The following is a 13,993-nucleotide window of genomic DNA, read 5'->3' as shown; positions in this document are numbered from 1 at the left end:
GTATCACAACCTGCAGAATCAGCAAAAAATAAAATAAAGATATCCAGGAGAGCTCTTCCTTTGTTTCACAGGGACTGTGTGCAATTGAAGGCGTGTTTTTTTTCTTCCAAAGATATCACAATGGGTCTTTTTCTATACCTCACTTACGAAGAGCTCATACAAGGGTTTGTGTGACTTTTTAGGCGAAGGCCATAGCTTAGCAACAGAGTATTTGTGCTTTGTACACAGAAGGTAACGAATTTCAGCCCTAGGTACCTCCAGGCAGAAGAAAACTCTTCTCTGAAAACCTAGCCTTTACCAATCACCTCAAGAAGTACCCAGATGGCACTTTCTGCAACACGAATCCTATCTTGTTTTACAAGAGAACATGCCAGAGAGAAGAAGGACTTCTGCTCATTGTGTGCAAGATGGAGCCCAGAAGTCCTGACTTCTGCACTCTGAAGAGCTTCCTTCGCCTATCCAGTTGGCAGGAAGCCCTCTTCCTGCCAACTAGATTCATCTTACCTTTATGCACTTATCAATTTGCTCCACCAGCTTTGGCCACACCTTCTCTAACTCTTCAGGAGTTTGGGGTTGCGCACCAGGCCCAGCAGAATGAGCCTTGGATTTCTTTTTCCTCCTGTATTTCTTGCCCTGCAGCAAAACAAAACAATTTTTGAATCATGCTTTGAGAAAATAAGAGCCTTGGAGGAGCAGTGGGCTAATGCCTCCTTAAGTAACACCAGCTGCCTGCAATTAGTGCAGGTTCGAGTCCCACCAGGCTCAAGGTTGACTCAGCCTTCCATCCTTCCGAGGTAGGTAAAATGAGGACCCAGATTGTTGGGGACAATAAGGTGACTTTGTAATAATGCCGCTGGGCCCCCCCCCGCAAAAGCCCTAATAAGCAGGCATATACATAGAATGAAGGCTATTGCTAAGCACATTGATTTGTGCTTTAGATTGTAAGCCGCCCTGAGTCTTCGGAGAAGGGCGGGATATAAATGGGATTTAAAAAAAAAGAGAATGCTGACTATAAGCATTATTTGCCATGTTGATTGGGGTCACTGAAAACTTTACTTCAGCAGCACCTAGAGGACCAAAGATCCTCCAGCTTTAATCTAGTTAGATTCAAACTTGGCTTTCTACATGACGTTGGCTAAGCTGCTCTCTCCTAGACCAACCTGCCCCAGTTAGGAAAGAAAGGCCCTCCATTCCATTTGGGTGAAGTGATAGTTCTTCTACTAAAGGTTGCTGGCTGTAGTAAAGTCAGGCTAGAACTAAAATTCCTGCGCAAAAGGTTACAAATTTTTTCCCCTTCCTCCCAGCCCTCCCCCCTTGACCAGTTAATCTTCATCCAACGAGGAGCCGCATAGGTGTTTTGAGAATCGCTGAAATGTTTGGGGCAATCCACATTCCATTCTCAGGGTGCGTGGCCTTGAGGACTGGCACATAACTGGACCCATGTTTTCGTGGTCTTCATCAAGCTGTCCTTCCCCCCTCATTTCCCATCACATCCCCATACATGTTTATTGCCCATTTGTCCCCCCTCGTCCCTCCTCCCTCCCTCCCCATCTTTGATGGCAGGATGGCGGCAAGGCGCGGAGCCAAAGATGGCAGAACTGACACCGACCACTTATGGGGAGCATAATAACGAAGAAAGGAAGCAGTTAGCATCTTGAAGAAAAAAATCGGGTAACAGTGAAAATAATAAATATGTGCACTGACCAAAAGATTCCTAAAGAAATAACTGGAAATTCAAAGGAAAGGAACTCAATTCCCATACCCCAAGATACCTGCACAACTAGGTTTTTCCTCCCTTTGCAAAATTTCTCCAGCATCTTCAAGAAGAGATGAGTTGTCTCCACCAGATCTCTCAGGAATGACCTGGGTTGCTTTTTCTCATCAAACTTACGGAAAAGAGTGAGGAACAGCTCCCGATATTCCATCAAATAGAAAATGTTATCTGGAGGAAGGAAGGGCTTGGCATTAGTTTCATCCAAGTAAAACCAACATTCTCTAAATAATGGAGAGGGGAAGTAATAATAAAGTGGGTAAGATTCCCCCCCCCATGTAGTTTAATTTTGGGAGCTGAAAGGCCACTGTTGCTTTTCTCTTTGTTCCCTATTTGCTTAGCAAATAATACTTTTGTTTAGCCTTTCTGATTAAATCTGATAAGAAAAACATGGAGGCTCACTACAATATTTAGTGATATTTAGAACAGACTATCTGTTCAGAAGACTACAACTTCAATTTATAGTATGGTCAGGGATGGTTGGAAAACTACTCAAAATACTTAACATGTTACTCACGTTAACAATTCTAGACTAGCCAGACCAAAGGTTTGTCTATGATCCTATCCCTCCAAGCAAATGTAATTCTAAGCCTTTCCCTTGGAATTGGTACAGATTACAATTGGTTTCTCCTTCCAGCAGGAAGCCTAGAATGTTATCCCAGGAAATCACTTGCTATATAATGAAGAAATCTTTACTTTTAAGGATGTGGCTGCTGTTGCGCACAGCTTCTTCCTGGGAATGGTCCATTTCATGCATAGTCATCAGCAATTCTTGGTAAGCCTTGAGAGCCAGATGCATCCTGAGAGACAAGGAAAAGAAGTTGAGAAGCAGGAATTCCTCTGACTTTCCATAGGAAGGTGAGATAAATGTCATTATTTAAGTCTGCGCAGGCAAAAAAATAAAATAGAAAATTCCACAGAATACTCCATTGTGAGAACGTCCTCTCACCTTTTAGACCAAGAGGTGATATCCTTCTTATCTACCAGGCTCATTTCATAGTAGTTGGTCAGACTCTGTTCAATGAAATGGAAGGTCCGAACACCAACCGTCTCAGAAACCAGCTGAGGCTGGAAAGAAGAGGCCCGGTTGAAGGCCATGAAGAAAGCCATAGCCCATAAGTAGTATGTCTCATCATGCTGTTGGGCCTTTTCCCTGATCAAGTGATCCTGGGGGAAAGAAAGAAAGAGAATGTCCAAGGCCATCTATGATCTCGTAGCCTCGGCTCTTTTGGCTCCCTTTCAGATGCACCCAGCTTCAGAACACAAGCAGATCTGATAGGCCAAGGTAATTTAAAACCCTAAAAGGCAAACAGTGGAGATTAAACATGCATAAAATAGCATTTAAGAACTTACAGCAGGGCTTTTCAACCAGTGGTATGGGTACCACCTGTGGTACATTGGCACCTGGCAGGTGGTATGCGGCCATCCTAGAAAAGTGGTAGTGGGGGAGGGGAATGAGCTGAACCAGTGGTAGCACCGCACAAGCCTGAGCGAGAGATGGCTGGAGCTGCAGGGCTGTCAAGGATCAGCAGAAGCGCCAGGATCAGAGCCAGGCTCCAGCTGGAGCTTGGTGCTGATCCTGGCACTTCTGCTGAGCCCAGAAGAAGTGCCGATCAGCAGCATCTCCAGGGTCTTGTGATTTACATTCAGATGCTTGGCAACTGATTAATTCAAGGGCCTTGGTGGAGCAGTGGGCTAATGCCTCCTTAAGTAACACCAGCTGCCTGCAATTAGTGCAGGTTCGCATCCCACCAGGCTCAAGGTTGACTCAGCCTTCCATCCTTCCGAGGTAGGTAAAATGAGGACCCAGATTGTTGGGGGCAATTAAGCTGACTTTGTAATAATGCCGCTTGGGGTGTGTGTGAAAGCTCTAATAAGCAGGCATATACATAGAATGAAGGCTACTGCTAAGCTTGTAAGCCGCCCTGAGTCTTCGGAGAAGGGCGGGATATAAATGGAATTAAAATTAAAAAAATAAAATAAATTTATGACGGTCAGAGTGTTCCAGGGTCATGTGAAGTGACCAAAACCTGCTGCAACCACCCAGCAGACGGAGGGAATAAAAACCAAACACCCACCCCACCCCACCCCCGCTGCCAATCCTCAACAGAAATGCTCACAACAATGAAAACCTCGGACAGGAGGAAGAGCGCCGCCAGGCGGGCAAGCAGGTGGCTTGGGGGCACTTTTTTCAATGCCATTGTAACTTCGAACAGTCACTAAGCAAATTGTTGTAAGTCAAGGACTACCTGTAGTTCATCACTTTTTGGGGGGTGGGGTCATCAAGTTTTTGACACCTTGGTGGTGCAGTGATTAGAATGCAGTATTTCAGGATGACTCTGCCCACAGCCAGGAATTTGATCCTGACCGGCTCAAGGTTGACTCAGTCTTCCATCCTTCCAAGGTTGGTAAAATGAGGTGCCAGATTGTTGGAGGTAATAGGCTGACAATGCAAAATACCCAGAGTATGTTGTAAAGCACTGTGCAGAGGTATATAAATCTAAGTGCCATTGCTATAAATGAATTTGAGCCAATTGAATCACATATTCCTTCAATAGTTGTTTAAAGGAATGGCAGAATTGGGGGAAAAAATATTTGATGCCCTTCTAAGAAAGAGAATTTCTCATAGGAGGGAAATTTACAACTAGGCAATGTCATCAAGAAATTCCACTTTTTTACTCCCCAAACCTATCTCCAAAGATGGCAGAACATATAACACAGCCTTAGATATTGAACACAATGTAAATGGAAGGGATCCATCAAATATGCTGGTCTTTAACTTTAAAGGGAATAAGCTGCATTTTAATAGCATCCAAGAACTTTCCACCGTGGATAGGGAGTAATAATTCTTCCCTTTGGCACCAGAGGAGGAACAAGAATCATTGAAAAATTTGACTTGTAATATCTCCAACCTGAGTGCAAATGGGCTAGGTAAAGCCCCCCTAATCCCAACAAATCTGACTGCTGCCCAGTCCTATAAACAAGGGTCATAGATGGCTAAGACATCTCTCTCTTATGGTATCCTGCAATTGGCCAGCTCCACACCTGAAACTCCTTCTCACCTTGACCAGGTACATGAGGCGATTGTAGCAGTTCTCCAAGAACTCCACACAGAACTCCTGGAGGAAGCGCCGCACATTTAGGGCAGAGCGGCGAGGAGGTCCTTCACCATCACTGGCGAGCTGCTGCCTTTTTGGCACCCGGCGTACCTCCTTGCACAGATCATGGCTGTAGTTTTTCACCTGTCCAGGAATGGGGCAGAATGTGAATAAGATGGAAGTGGGGGGGAGGGAGAGGGGGGGAGAGGGAGGTTGGAATGTGGATTCAACTCCTTCCATCTTAGTTCCAATACCACCAGATGGAAAGTTTACCACAGCTATATGGTTTCCTGCAGAAGTTTCCATTTCATAATAAAGTGCAGAGATAACATTAGACAAACTGGTCAATCACACTGTTTTTCCAGTGATTGTCTCCAGTGAGCATGCAACATATATAAATGTCATTAATCAGAACATTTTTCTAACACACATTACACAGTTGCTGTAAAAATTAGCTTAATCTAGAGGGTCTAATCCAGTGGCCCCTAACCTTTTGGGCGCCAAGGACCGGTTCTGTAGAGGATGGTTTTTCCATTGAAAAACCGTGTGTGTGTGTATGTGTTTCCTGGAGCTGCCTGGAGCTCAAGCATGTGCGGATAGGGCTTTGCAGTCCATGGTCTGCTGCTGGTTCGTATCCTGGGGGCTGAGAACCCCTGGTCTAATCTAAACTTATATGGTCTACTGGGCCTGGAAAATATAGTTGATGACGGTGCAATTACTTCTTTACAATTGTGGATTGATCTACATTGTAATCTGGTAGTTTTATGAGCTAGCGAAAAGAAGCTCTCAAAATTGACCTCAACCAACTATGATATGCTAAGAAAACCGGAAGCCAGCTTACGAAAAAGCAGTGAGCTGCTCTGTCAGGGGCCTGCACTGGTAGAGGATGTCCACCAACACCAGCCAGGAATTTCTGAAGACATAAATGATGGCACAGGGGTCTAGGAAACCCAATAGCCATAGTAGTCTTTTATTAAACTCTTCAGTGACAAAGACAGGCAGACTTGAGGACAAATAAAAAACTACATGATTCATGTGCCCATAACATCCCATGCTTTCCTTTCTCCGTTTCCTGTAAGTGCAGAAAGTAGCACCACTCCTTTGAAGAAACACCCTCAACACTATACAGATGTGCAGATGCTGCATCCTGAAAAAAACCCACTCTCTCCAACCTTGCACACAGTAACTTGAAGTGACTTACATTGTGTAGCCCCTTGTGCATCACCACATCTCTTTCCCCAATAGCTTTCAAGCCCTGAATAACATAGCAGCCACCAAAACGAGAGTGTCTAAGGGAAAACAGAAAAGTGTGGTTTCACATGAACAAGTCTACTAATTTATGAATCATAACATCAACCATTTGTGAAGAACGATACCTATCTACTTATTTCAAAGATAACTCCTCAGTAATAAATAATTTTTCCAAAATACAATGGATTCTGCTGAAGTCTTAACATATACAAAAATAGGACTTTGGATGTCAACTGGAATGAGTCAGCTTAGAACTCCTTGTTAAATAAAAAATAATTTTGGATATTATTTGGGAAAGCCATCAAAATTAGATTGTAAAAATAAATTGCAAAAATATTGTAAAAAAATGATTAGTGACAGCAGCTGTTCTAGATTAAATTTATGAATTTAGCCAGAGAACTAAAAAGTTACACAGACTAAAGAGCCTTCTTTTGTAATGGAAAGCATAATTCACACCCCTTAAGCTGCATTGAAACAATTAAAGACTTTCTAAATTGTACAGGGAGAGTTTTAATCAAATCAACACTTATTTTCATCTTTAATGATAATGGACACTTATTTTGGTCTAAGGCCTTTTTGGAAAGTGGAAAAATTGTACAATTTCAATAACTAATGCTAGTGCTGCTTTCCATCCAATTTTTCCAGTTTTCTCAAAGTTTGCAATATTTTCTTTAATGTTGTTTCATTTTCAGTGTCATTCTTGTGTTCAAAAAGATGCAGTGTTGTTTGCAGTGGTTTATACACCATAAAACAAAGGAACTCAGAATCTGAATCAAGTAAAGGGTATTTGATTCGGGCACGTGCATCTTTTTCGCTGTAAGAGCCACTCCTTAAAGGGGTTCGTGGGTTTTTTTTTTGGAAGAGGTGGGTGGGTTTGTAGTAAAAAAATGATTGCACACCGTTGTTACCTCCTTAGCTAAAATATACATTTCTGTGAGCCTCTGCAACTGTTCATTGGAGGATGAACTGCTAAGTTCCTTTGCCACTGTGTATTTTATTGTTCTATAGTTTTACTTCTGTTCTGTTTACACTCTTTTCATTTTTCTGCCTTTTTATTATTGTAAGCTGCCTAGAGTAGCCCCATGGTGAGATAAGTGGCAAATAAATTTAATAAACAAACAAACAAATAGGTACAAGGAGGATGCCCCGAACAGATGGAAGCATCCCTGTCTGCTCTGAATCTGAATATTGTGTGAGAAACCATGATTGGGATAGTAGTAAATTATCTTTGCAAGAAAGAAATGTTTTTTGGAAGGTTGCCCAACTTAAGAGACAGCATTTACAAGGAAGGGGAATGGCTTTCTTTGTTAAAGATTACAGGCTCAATTCTTGACATTTAAAGGATGACATAACTGGGAACAGAGAGGATCCTTTTTTCCCCCAAATCATCCTTAGTGACAGTGATTGGCTGGGAAAGCCAAGTGGAAGACCTCCAAGTTCACTTCCTCACCTGCTACTTCGCTGGAATATACGAGTCTTCTTCTCAGCCTGTTCCTTCTGCCTCAAGATTTCCAGGCCTGCCACATCTATGCTCTGCTCCTTGGCTGAACGGGTCTGCCCTGTGGTTGCCAACAGCTCTGGATTCTATTGGGAACAATTTTCTTCCAGCAAAGAAAGCTGTTTATTCCCTCCCTTCCCTTAAATCCGTGCACCCCAGCAGAAAGCAAACCAACAGAGACTGCACTGGGTAAGGAAGCTTTTGCCTCCCCACAATGCTGAAACTTTAAATGTTAATTAAAAGTTTAATTAACGTTAAATTAAATGTTAATTTTAAAAGGGTTAATGACAAAAGCTCTTCTTCGTTAATGAACCACAATATTCCGACTCTGACAGAGGCCAGCCAGAACCAGAGGATGAAATTATAACATGGGCTAAAGAGCCACATTTTCTAACAAAAAGTACAACTGTCGATCTTGTCAACAGTTCAACCATCTCTCAACCTTCCTTTTTCCTCTTCTACTTTCTGAAGCTGTATAGGTAAAAAAGTAAAAGTTTATCTGCGGGTTTTTACTCTGCTAGTCATAACCGACCTTAAGGCATAGTGTTCACCTCTATTTCTTAAGCCAAAGAGCCAGTGTTGTCCGAACGTATTTCCATAGTTCTGACATCACCGCAGCACAGAGTATGCGGTGAAACACAGAAGTCTGTTACCTCCCCACATGCTTATATGCAGTACCTATTTGTCTACTTTGCATCTGCATGCTTTCAAATCGCTAGGCTGGCAGGAGCTGGGAGAAGTGATGGTAGCTCACTCCATCTTGCTGTACTCGAATTGCTGAGCTGTAGACCTTTAACAGTCTAAGGCAGGGATTCCCTAACCCACAAGCTGTGGCCCACTACCCAGCCGCAGCCTATTCAGAACCGGGCTGTGCAGGTGGCGGGCCGGCGTGCGCAGCTCAACTTGTGCGAGCCGCAGGCCGATGCTTGTGCACATGCATGCACAGCTCAACTTACACAAGTTGAGCTGTGCGGGCCTGTGCCTGCATGCCAGCCCGCCACTTGCGCGGCTCAGTTCTCTCCACCACCCCCAGCCAAGCTGCCAAGGTTATGGACCGCTGGTCTAAGACTCAATGTCTTAGCCACCGAGCCAATGCATCTCCTTCTGAAGCTGTAAGTTTCAGAATTCCTGGAAATCTCTTTGGAGTCCCAACCTAGAAACATTGTATCCTTTGCTTCTTTCTGCCACCTGCTGATATTCCCCACATTACCCCAGCGTTCATTTCTGACCCAAACAGACTTGCTTGCTTACCTGGTCACGGAACATAAGGGAGATTATCTCCAGCACGTGTAGACTCCACTGCTGTTCACTTGGGGAGCTGGCCAAGAATTTGAGCAAATCATCCATCCCGCTGATGTGCATAGCCCAGAGCACCCGGTCATGGATGTTGGCATCATCGTCAATGTTCTATGGGAGAGACCAGATGGGATTAACCATTAGAATATGGGTAGCCCTCAAGTTACGACCACAACTGAGCCCAAAATTTATAATGCTAAGTGAAACATTTGTTAAGTGAGTTTTGCCCCATTTTACGACATTCCTTGCCACAGCTGTTAAGTGAATCATCGCACATGTTATGTTAGTAACACGGCTGTTAAGTGAATCTAGATTCCCCACTGACTTTGCTTGTCAGAAGGTCGCAAAAGGAGATCACGTGAACCCCAGGACACTTCAACCGTCACGAACATAAGAGTCAGCTGCCAAGCTTCAGAATTTCGATCACGTGACCATGGGGATACTGCAATGGTCGTAAGAGTGAAAAACGGCCATCAATCACTTTTTCAGTGCCATTGCAACTTTGAGCGATCACTAAATGAACTGTTGTCCATCAAGGACTACCTATATGGAATTTTAAATCACAAGAAGCTATAATATCCATTTTGCTCAGCCTCATGTCACATTACACAACAGGCAAAGTGTCCCACTGACACACTCACATTTTTTGGGAATATCCTTGATAAACAGGATGAGGAAGAGCCACAGCCAGGCAATAGTCATATAAAAGACCTATCAGTCCACAGAAGAGATTGGGGGGGGGAGGGGAGAGAAGCATCTCAGAAAAGTCCCTCCCTAATTCTCTGGAAAGTTCAGGCAAGGGAAGAGAGATGTGCTTGCAGACTTGCAAGAATTTATTACTGTTAATCTTAACAATAAGTCCTGAACTACACTGAAGGGCTAACAGAACAGACACCTCCCACGCCTGTCAGAATCCATTTATATCACATTCATAAATGTATGTTTAAAACATTATCCCCGCCCCCCCACTATGGATTCTGCCATCTCCCGAGGAAGGAGGAGCATATGTGGATTCAGCCTGCCTTAGGTTATTTCAAAGGCCAAGGGAACCTTTTGAACTGGGGGGAACAAAAGGGAGGGTTAGAGAAGAAGGCATCTGGCTTGTGTCTTCTTTTAATTCTGGAGAGGAAGAAGCCAATAACCATAAAGATTCGAAGTTCCTTTTTTTTCTTTCCCACGAAGTAGAAGGATGGGGGCTGACCAAATGGGGTTGAGGGAAGGGGGGGGGGTTGAACCGGGTACCCTTTATAAAATTTCAATTTGTAAAACAATACTAAGTCCTGTCTTGTATTCCCACAACCAAGCATGTCCTAGTAAAGATTCCTTTTGGACTAGAACTGACTCCCAAGAGTTTTTGTCTTCCTAAGACGTGGATTGGGGTGGGTCCTGACAACGTCCTAGAAAAGAAGAGCTGGCAAGACAGACGTAGCAGTAAAGACCAGGTTCCCCTCAGAATGTAAAGAAAAAAAAGGAAAATCACAGTGAGAGCATTCTGGACAGGAGCAATGTATCCCACGGTTTTCTTTGATTCTTTGGCTTCCTAAATAACAATATCGAAACCATACCGGAAGCAAGGCATCATTTATTAAGCTTAAGACATTCCCACCCCCTAAAATAACCACGGAGAGTTATTCAGCAGTACTGCAGTGAGTTGTTGAGATAATGCAGATGAAACACTGAATAGGAAACTTCCGATTATCTGAATATCGTTAATATCCCTGACAGACCTGCCCCCACGTCTGCCCTTGCCAGTCCCTTATTGTCCAATTAGATTTGAATAAATTGTTTTGGGAACTGTCTCTTCAATGGGGGGCTGGTTGGTGAGCTGTTATATTCCATGCCTAGCATTTTGACCCGGAGATGGTGTCTCTGGAAGGTATGATGAGTAGTTAGCCTCCCCCCCCTCCCTGACCAGCTCCCTCCCCCCATAGTTCTTGGCAGACTGGCAGCTAGCTAATGCGAAGCTTAAGTGAAGGATGGCAGTCCTGACAATCACCTACAACAGTACCAGTTAGTATTAACTCAGTGGGGGAGGAACTTGGGAAGCCCAGCTTCCTCTTATCTGCAGGTATATGCTTGTATGTTTACTCCATGCATCATTCAAGGCTGGCATTTACCAGCCCAAGGCCAGCCTTTCACATCAATACCTTCTCTTCATCAGGATCAGCTGGCACATGCAGCACATTGCGCACCAGAAGCAAGATGCGCTCAATTAGCAGGTTATCTTCTTCCTGGCGCTGCTCCCAGTCCTAGGATGAAAGAAAGCATACACACACACACACACACACACACACACACACACACACACGTATTGGAAGCACATGAAAGAGATGAACTCAAGGAGGAGGTTGTTGTCTTCACTGCTCCCACCCTAGTCTTGTTTGTCCAAATCTTGTCTCTTTTCGCAACCCTTTCTTGTCCTCAAGCCGCCGCCCCCACCCCCCACCCCCTTTCGATCTGGGAAATGATTCCAAATGAAACTCACCAGCTGCAGCAATTCGTACAGCTTCTCACTCAGCACCCCAAAGACCTTTTCACTGGCAAATGCCTAAGGATTGGAAAAAGAATGTACCGTATTAGGGTCCCATGAAGACAGAGCAACCCCTCAAAGCAAGCTACAAAGACCTGGTATTGGAAACTACAATCTGCTTCTTCCCTTCATTATCTGCCTTTTGTTTAAGTTTATTTTTTTTAAAAAAAAGTTCATCCCCTTGTGGTGTTCTTCAAATTAGCTGCCATCCCAGAACCAACAGTTAGTTCTTCTTACCTTCAAAGATCTTTAGTTTAAGCCCAGCAAAACTTACTGTGGAAAGCTTCAAGCGTAACTACAAAGAGCACCCTGGCTCAGAAAAGCAGCGTCTATTTCCTCGTAATCCTGTTATTCCCCCAAACAATGGGACAAGGTCTAGAGAGCACCTCCCAACTCACTTCTTTATAAGCCTGCAGGTAAGAGACAATCTGCAGGAAGTGATGGCGGAGGTTAATGTCCTGGGGAATTTTTCCAAAGCAGAGGATAGCTGGTTGAGTTAAATTCACCATTAATCTAGGAAAATAAGAAACAGAGACTTTGTCAATGATTATAACATAAAGCCAGCTTGTGTTGTCATTAAACCACTTCAGTATTAAAATACTTCACAAACATCTTAAAGTTATACTAACTTCCCACTGACAAATTTAAGCAATGAATATATTTCTACACTGGTATATTAGTCCTTAGCTAATTCATTGTGATGACTTCCCCAGTATTTCATTTTTTGTAAGTATTTTTCTGCAGTGAATTCCTAATTGCCATCTATATTACATATAGTTCCAATTCAGGATTTGGTTCAGGTTTAAATTTAAGTGGATAATGGTTTGACCTAGACTCAGATCGCCATGTGAGACAAGCATGGGATTTAAAAATAATCTGGAGATTCTTTCTTTAAACCCATACTATATAAAGAGTTTAATTTTCTAAATAGGCTAGACTTCTTTTTATTCTAACATTCAACCTAGATTGCCTTCACCTCCAGAGATAATAAAAATTGTTATAATAGCTGCATTGTACACATTTTAAAATTTGGTTCTTTGAAGGATATTAGTTCCTCCTCCCAGCGCAATTAAAGTATTGATTTAGCTAAAATTTAGCTAAAACTCTCAAGTCATATATTTCAGAGATATGCACATTATTCAAACTGACCGTGTTCAGATATTTTAAAATTGCCAGAGCATAGACACCCATCACTCTCATTTATATCTAAAGTCCTCAATTGTTTCAGACTAAAATTATCATAATCTCTTGCCACTGATCAGAGAGTTAGGTCTTATGGGATAGGACAAGACCAGGGCAGGGACTGTTCCCTGATCTCTGTAACACACACTCCTTCGTTGCTGTTACTGATATTCTTCATACTTAAAACCTATAACCGATACTCTTTCCTTCCATCTTCTTCCATCCTGCCATTCCTACCTGATGACAGCATCAAACAGCTGTTTGTCTTGGGGGTACTGGGTGATAATAGGGATCAGGTCATTTTGCAGAATCTGAGCAGCTCCCAGCTGTTGCCGAATATCCCGGGTCTCATCCTCATGGCGCAGATAGCGGATTAAATCTTTCACACTCTCTGGAGGAATTCGAGCCAAGTAGAAGACAAAAATTCAAAGGGGTGCAAAGCTAGAGCTCACAAAATTGCTATCTCAGGATACATATTAGTTAGGCCAATATACCAAAGGAGGAATGGACTACAACTCTCATCACAGCTGGCTAGGACTGATGAGACAGATTGATAAAGTTGTAGGAATAGGGAATTAAACCGTTTTGTTGTGCCCTGGAACCATCCAAGGAAGGATGACAAGAAGATACAGTATCTCCAACTTTTTCAAAACTAAAGCAAAAAGTTAGAAAGTGTCTTTACAGAACTCAAATGTTTCCTACTTCACGATTTAGTTGCCTCCATCTGACAATCAATAGCTTGAGACATACACAGCCCTTAAGGTAAAGGTAAAGGTTCCCCCGCACATGTGTGTGCTAGTCGTTTCCGACTCTAGGGGCCGGTGCTCATCTCCGTTTCATAGCCGAAGAGCCAGCGCTTGTCCGAGGACATCTCCGTGGTCATGTGGCCGGCATGACTAGACGCCAAAGGCGCACGGAACGCTGTTACCTTCCCACCGGAGTGGTCCCTATTTTTCTACTTGCATTTTTACGTGCTTTCGAACTGCTAGGTGGGCAGAAGCTGGGACGAGTAACAGGCGCTCACTCTGCTACGCGGCACTCTGCTACACAGCCCTTACACATCCTCTAATATATACTTCCCAGTCTTGATCTCTCACCTATACAGTCTGGTTCTTTATGGTAGGTGTCCCCTTCTAAGTATCCAAGGGCACTGCAAGTTGCTAGGAGTTCACAATTCATCATGTATAAGTCCATAAATCTCAGACTAAGAAAAAGAATGGAACCTGCAGAGAACAGACAGTTTGGTTGTGCAGTTGAATATTCATAAAGTAATAGTCATCATTTGATGAAACAAATGAGTACTTGCTTACTATCTCCGATGGAAGTCTGAAAAAATCCAAAGCAGTTGTAATGTTAGTTTTTAACTA

General features: G+C 43.2%; 1 protein-coding gene across 1 annotated transcript in view; it reads right to left on the bottom strand.

Annotated features, from left to right (window-relative positions):
• TIMELESS (timeless circadian regulator) overlaps positions 1-13,993 on the bottom strand; it is a 63,755-nt gene that overhangs the window by 30,511 nt on the left and 19,251 nt on the right. The window contains exons 2-14 of the mRNA XM_081321425.1: positions 13,724-13,849; positions 12,864-13,017; positions 11,843-11,957; positions 11,400-11,462; positions 11,062-11,163; positions 8,870-9,025; positions 7,571-7,704; positions 6,071-6,158; positions 4,834-5,013; positions 2,721-2,938; positions 2,468-2,571; positions 1,773-1,942; positions 505-633 (exon numbers count right to left, since the gene is read on the bottom strand). Coding sequence (XP_081177551.1) covers positions 505-633; positions 1,773-1,942; positions 2,468-2,571; positions 2,721-2,938; positions 4,834-5,013; positions 6,071-6,158; positions 7,571-7,704; positions 8,870-9,025; positions 11,062-11,163; positions 11,400-11,462; positions 11,843-11,957; positions 12,864-13,017; positions 13,724-13,820 — 1,710 coding nt within the window. The 5' untranslated portion in view covers positions 13,821-13,849. The remainder of the gene's footprint in view (positions 1-504; positions 634-1,772; positions 1,943-2,467; positions 2,572-2,720; positions 2,939-4,833; positions 5,014-6,070; positions 6,159-7,570; positions 7,705-8,869; positions 9,026-11,061; positions 11,164-11,399; positions 11,463-11,842; positions 11,958-12,863; positions 13,018-13,723; positions 13,850-13,993) is intronic.

Source organism: Vipera berus (genome assembly GCF_964194415.1).
Source record: "Vipera berus genome assembly, chromosome: 2".
NCBI lineage: Eukaryota > Metazoa > Chordata > Lepidosauria > Squamata > Viperidae > Vipera > Vipera berus.
Note: the sequence above shows the minus strand (reverse complement) of the source record. Positions and strands in the feature narration are given on the sequence as shown.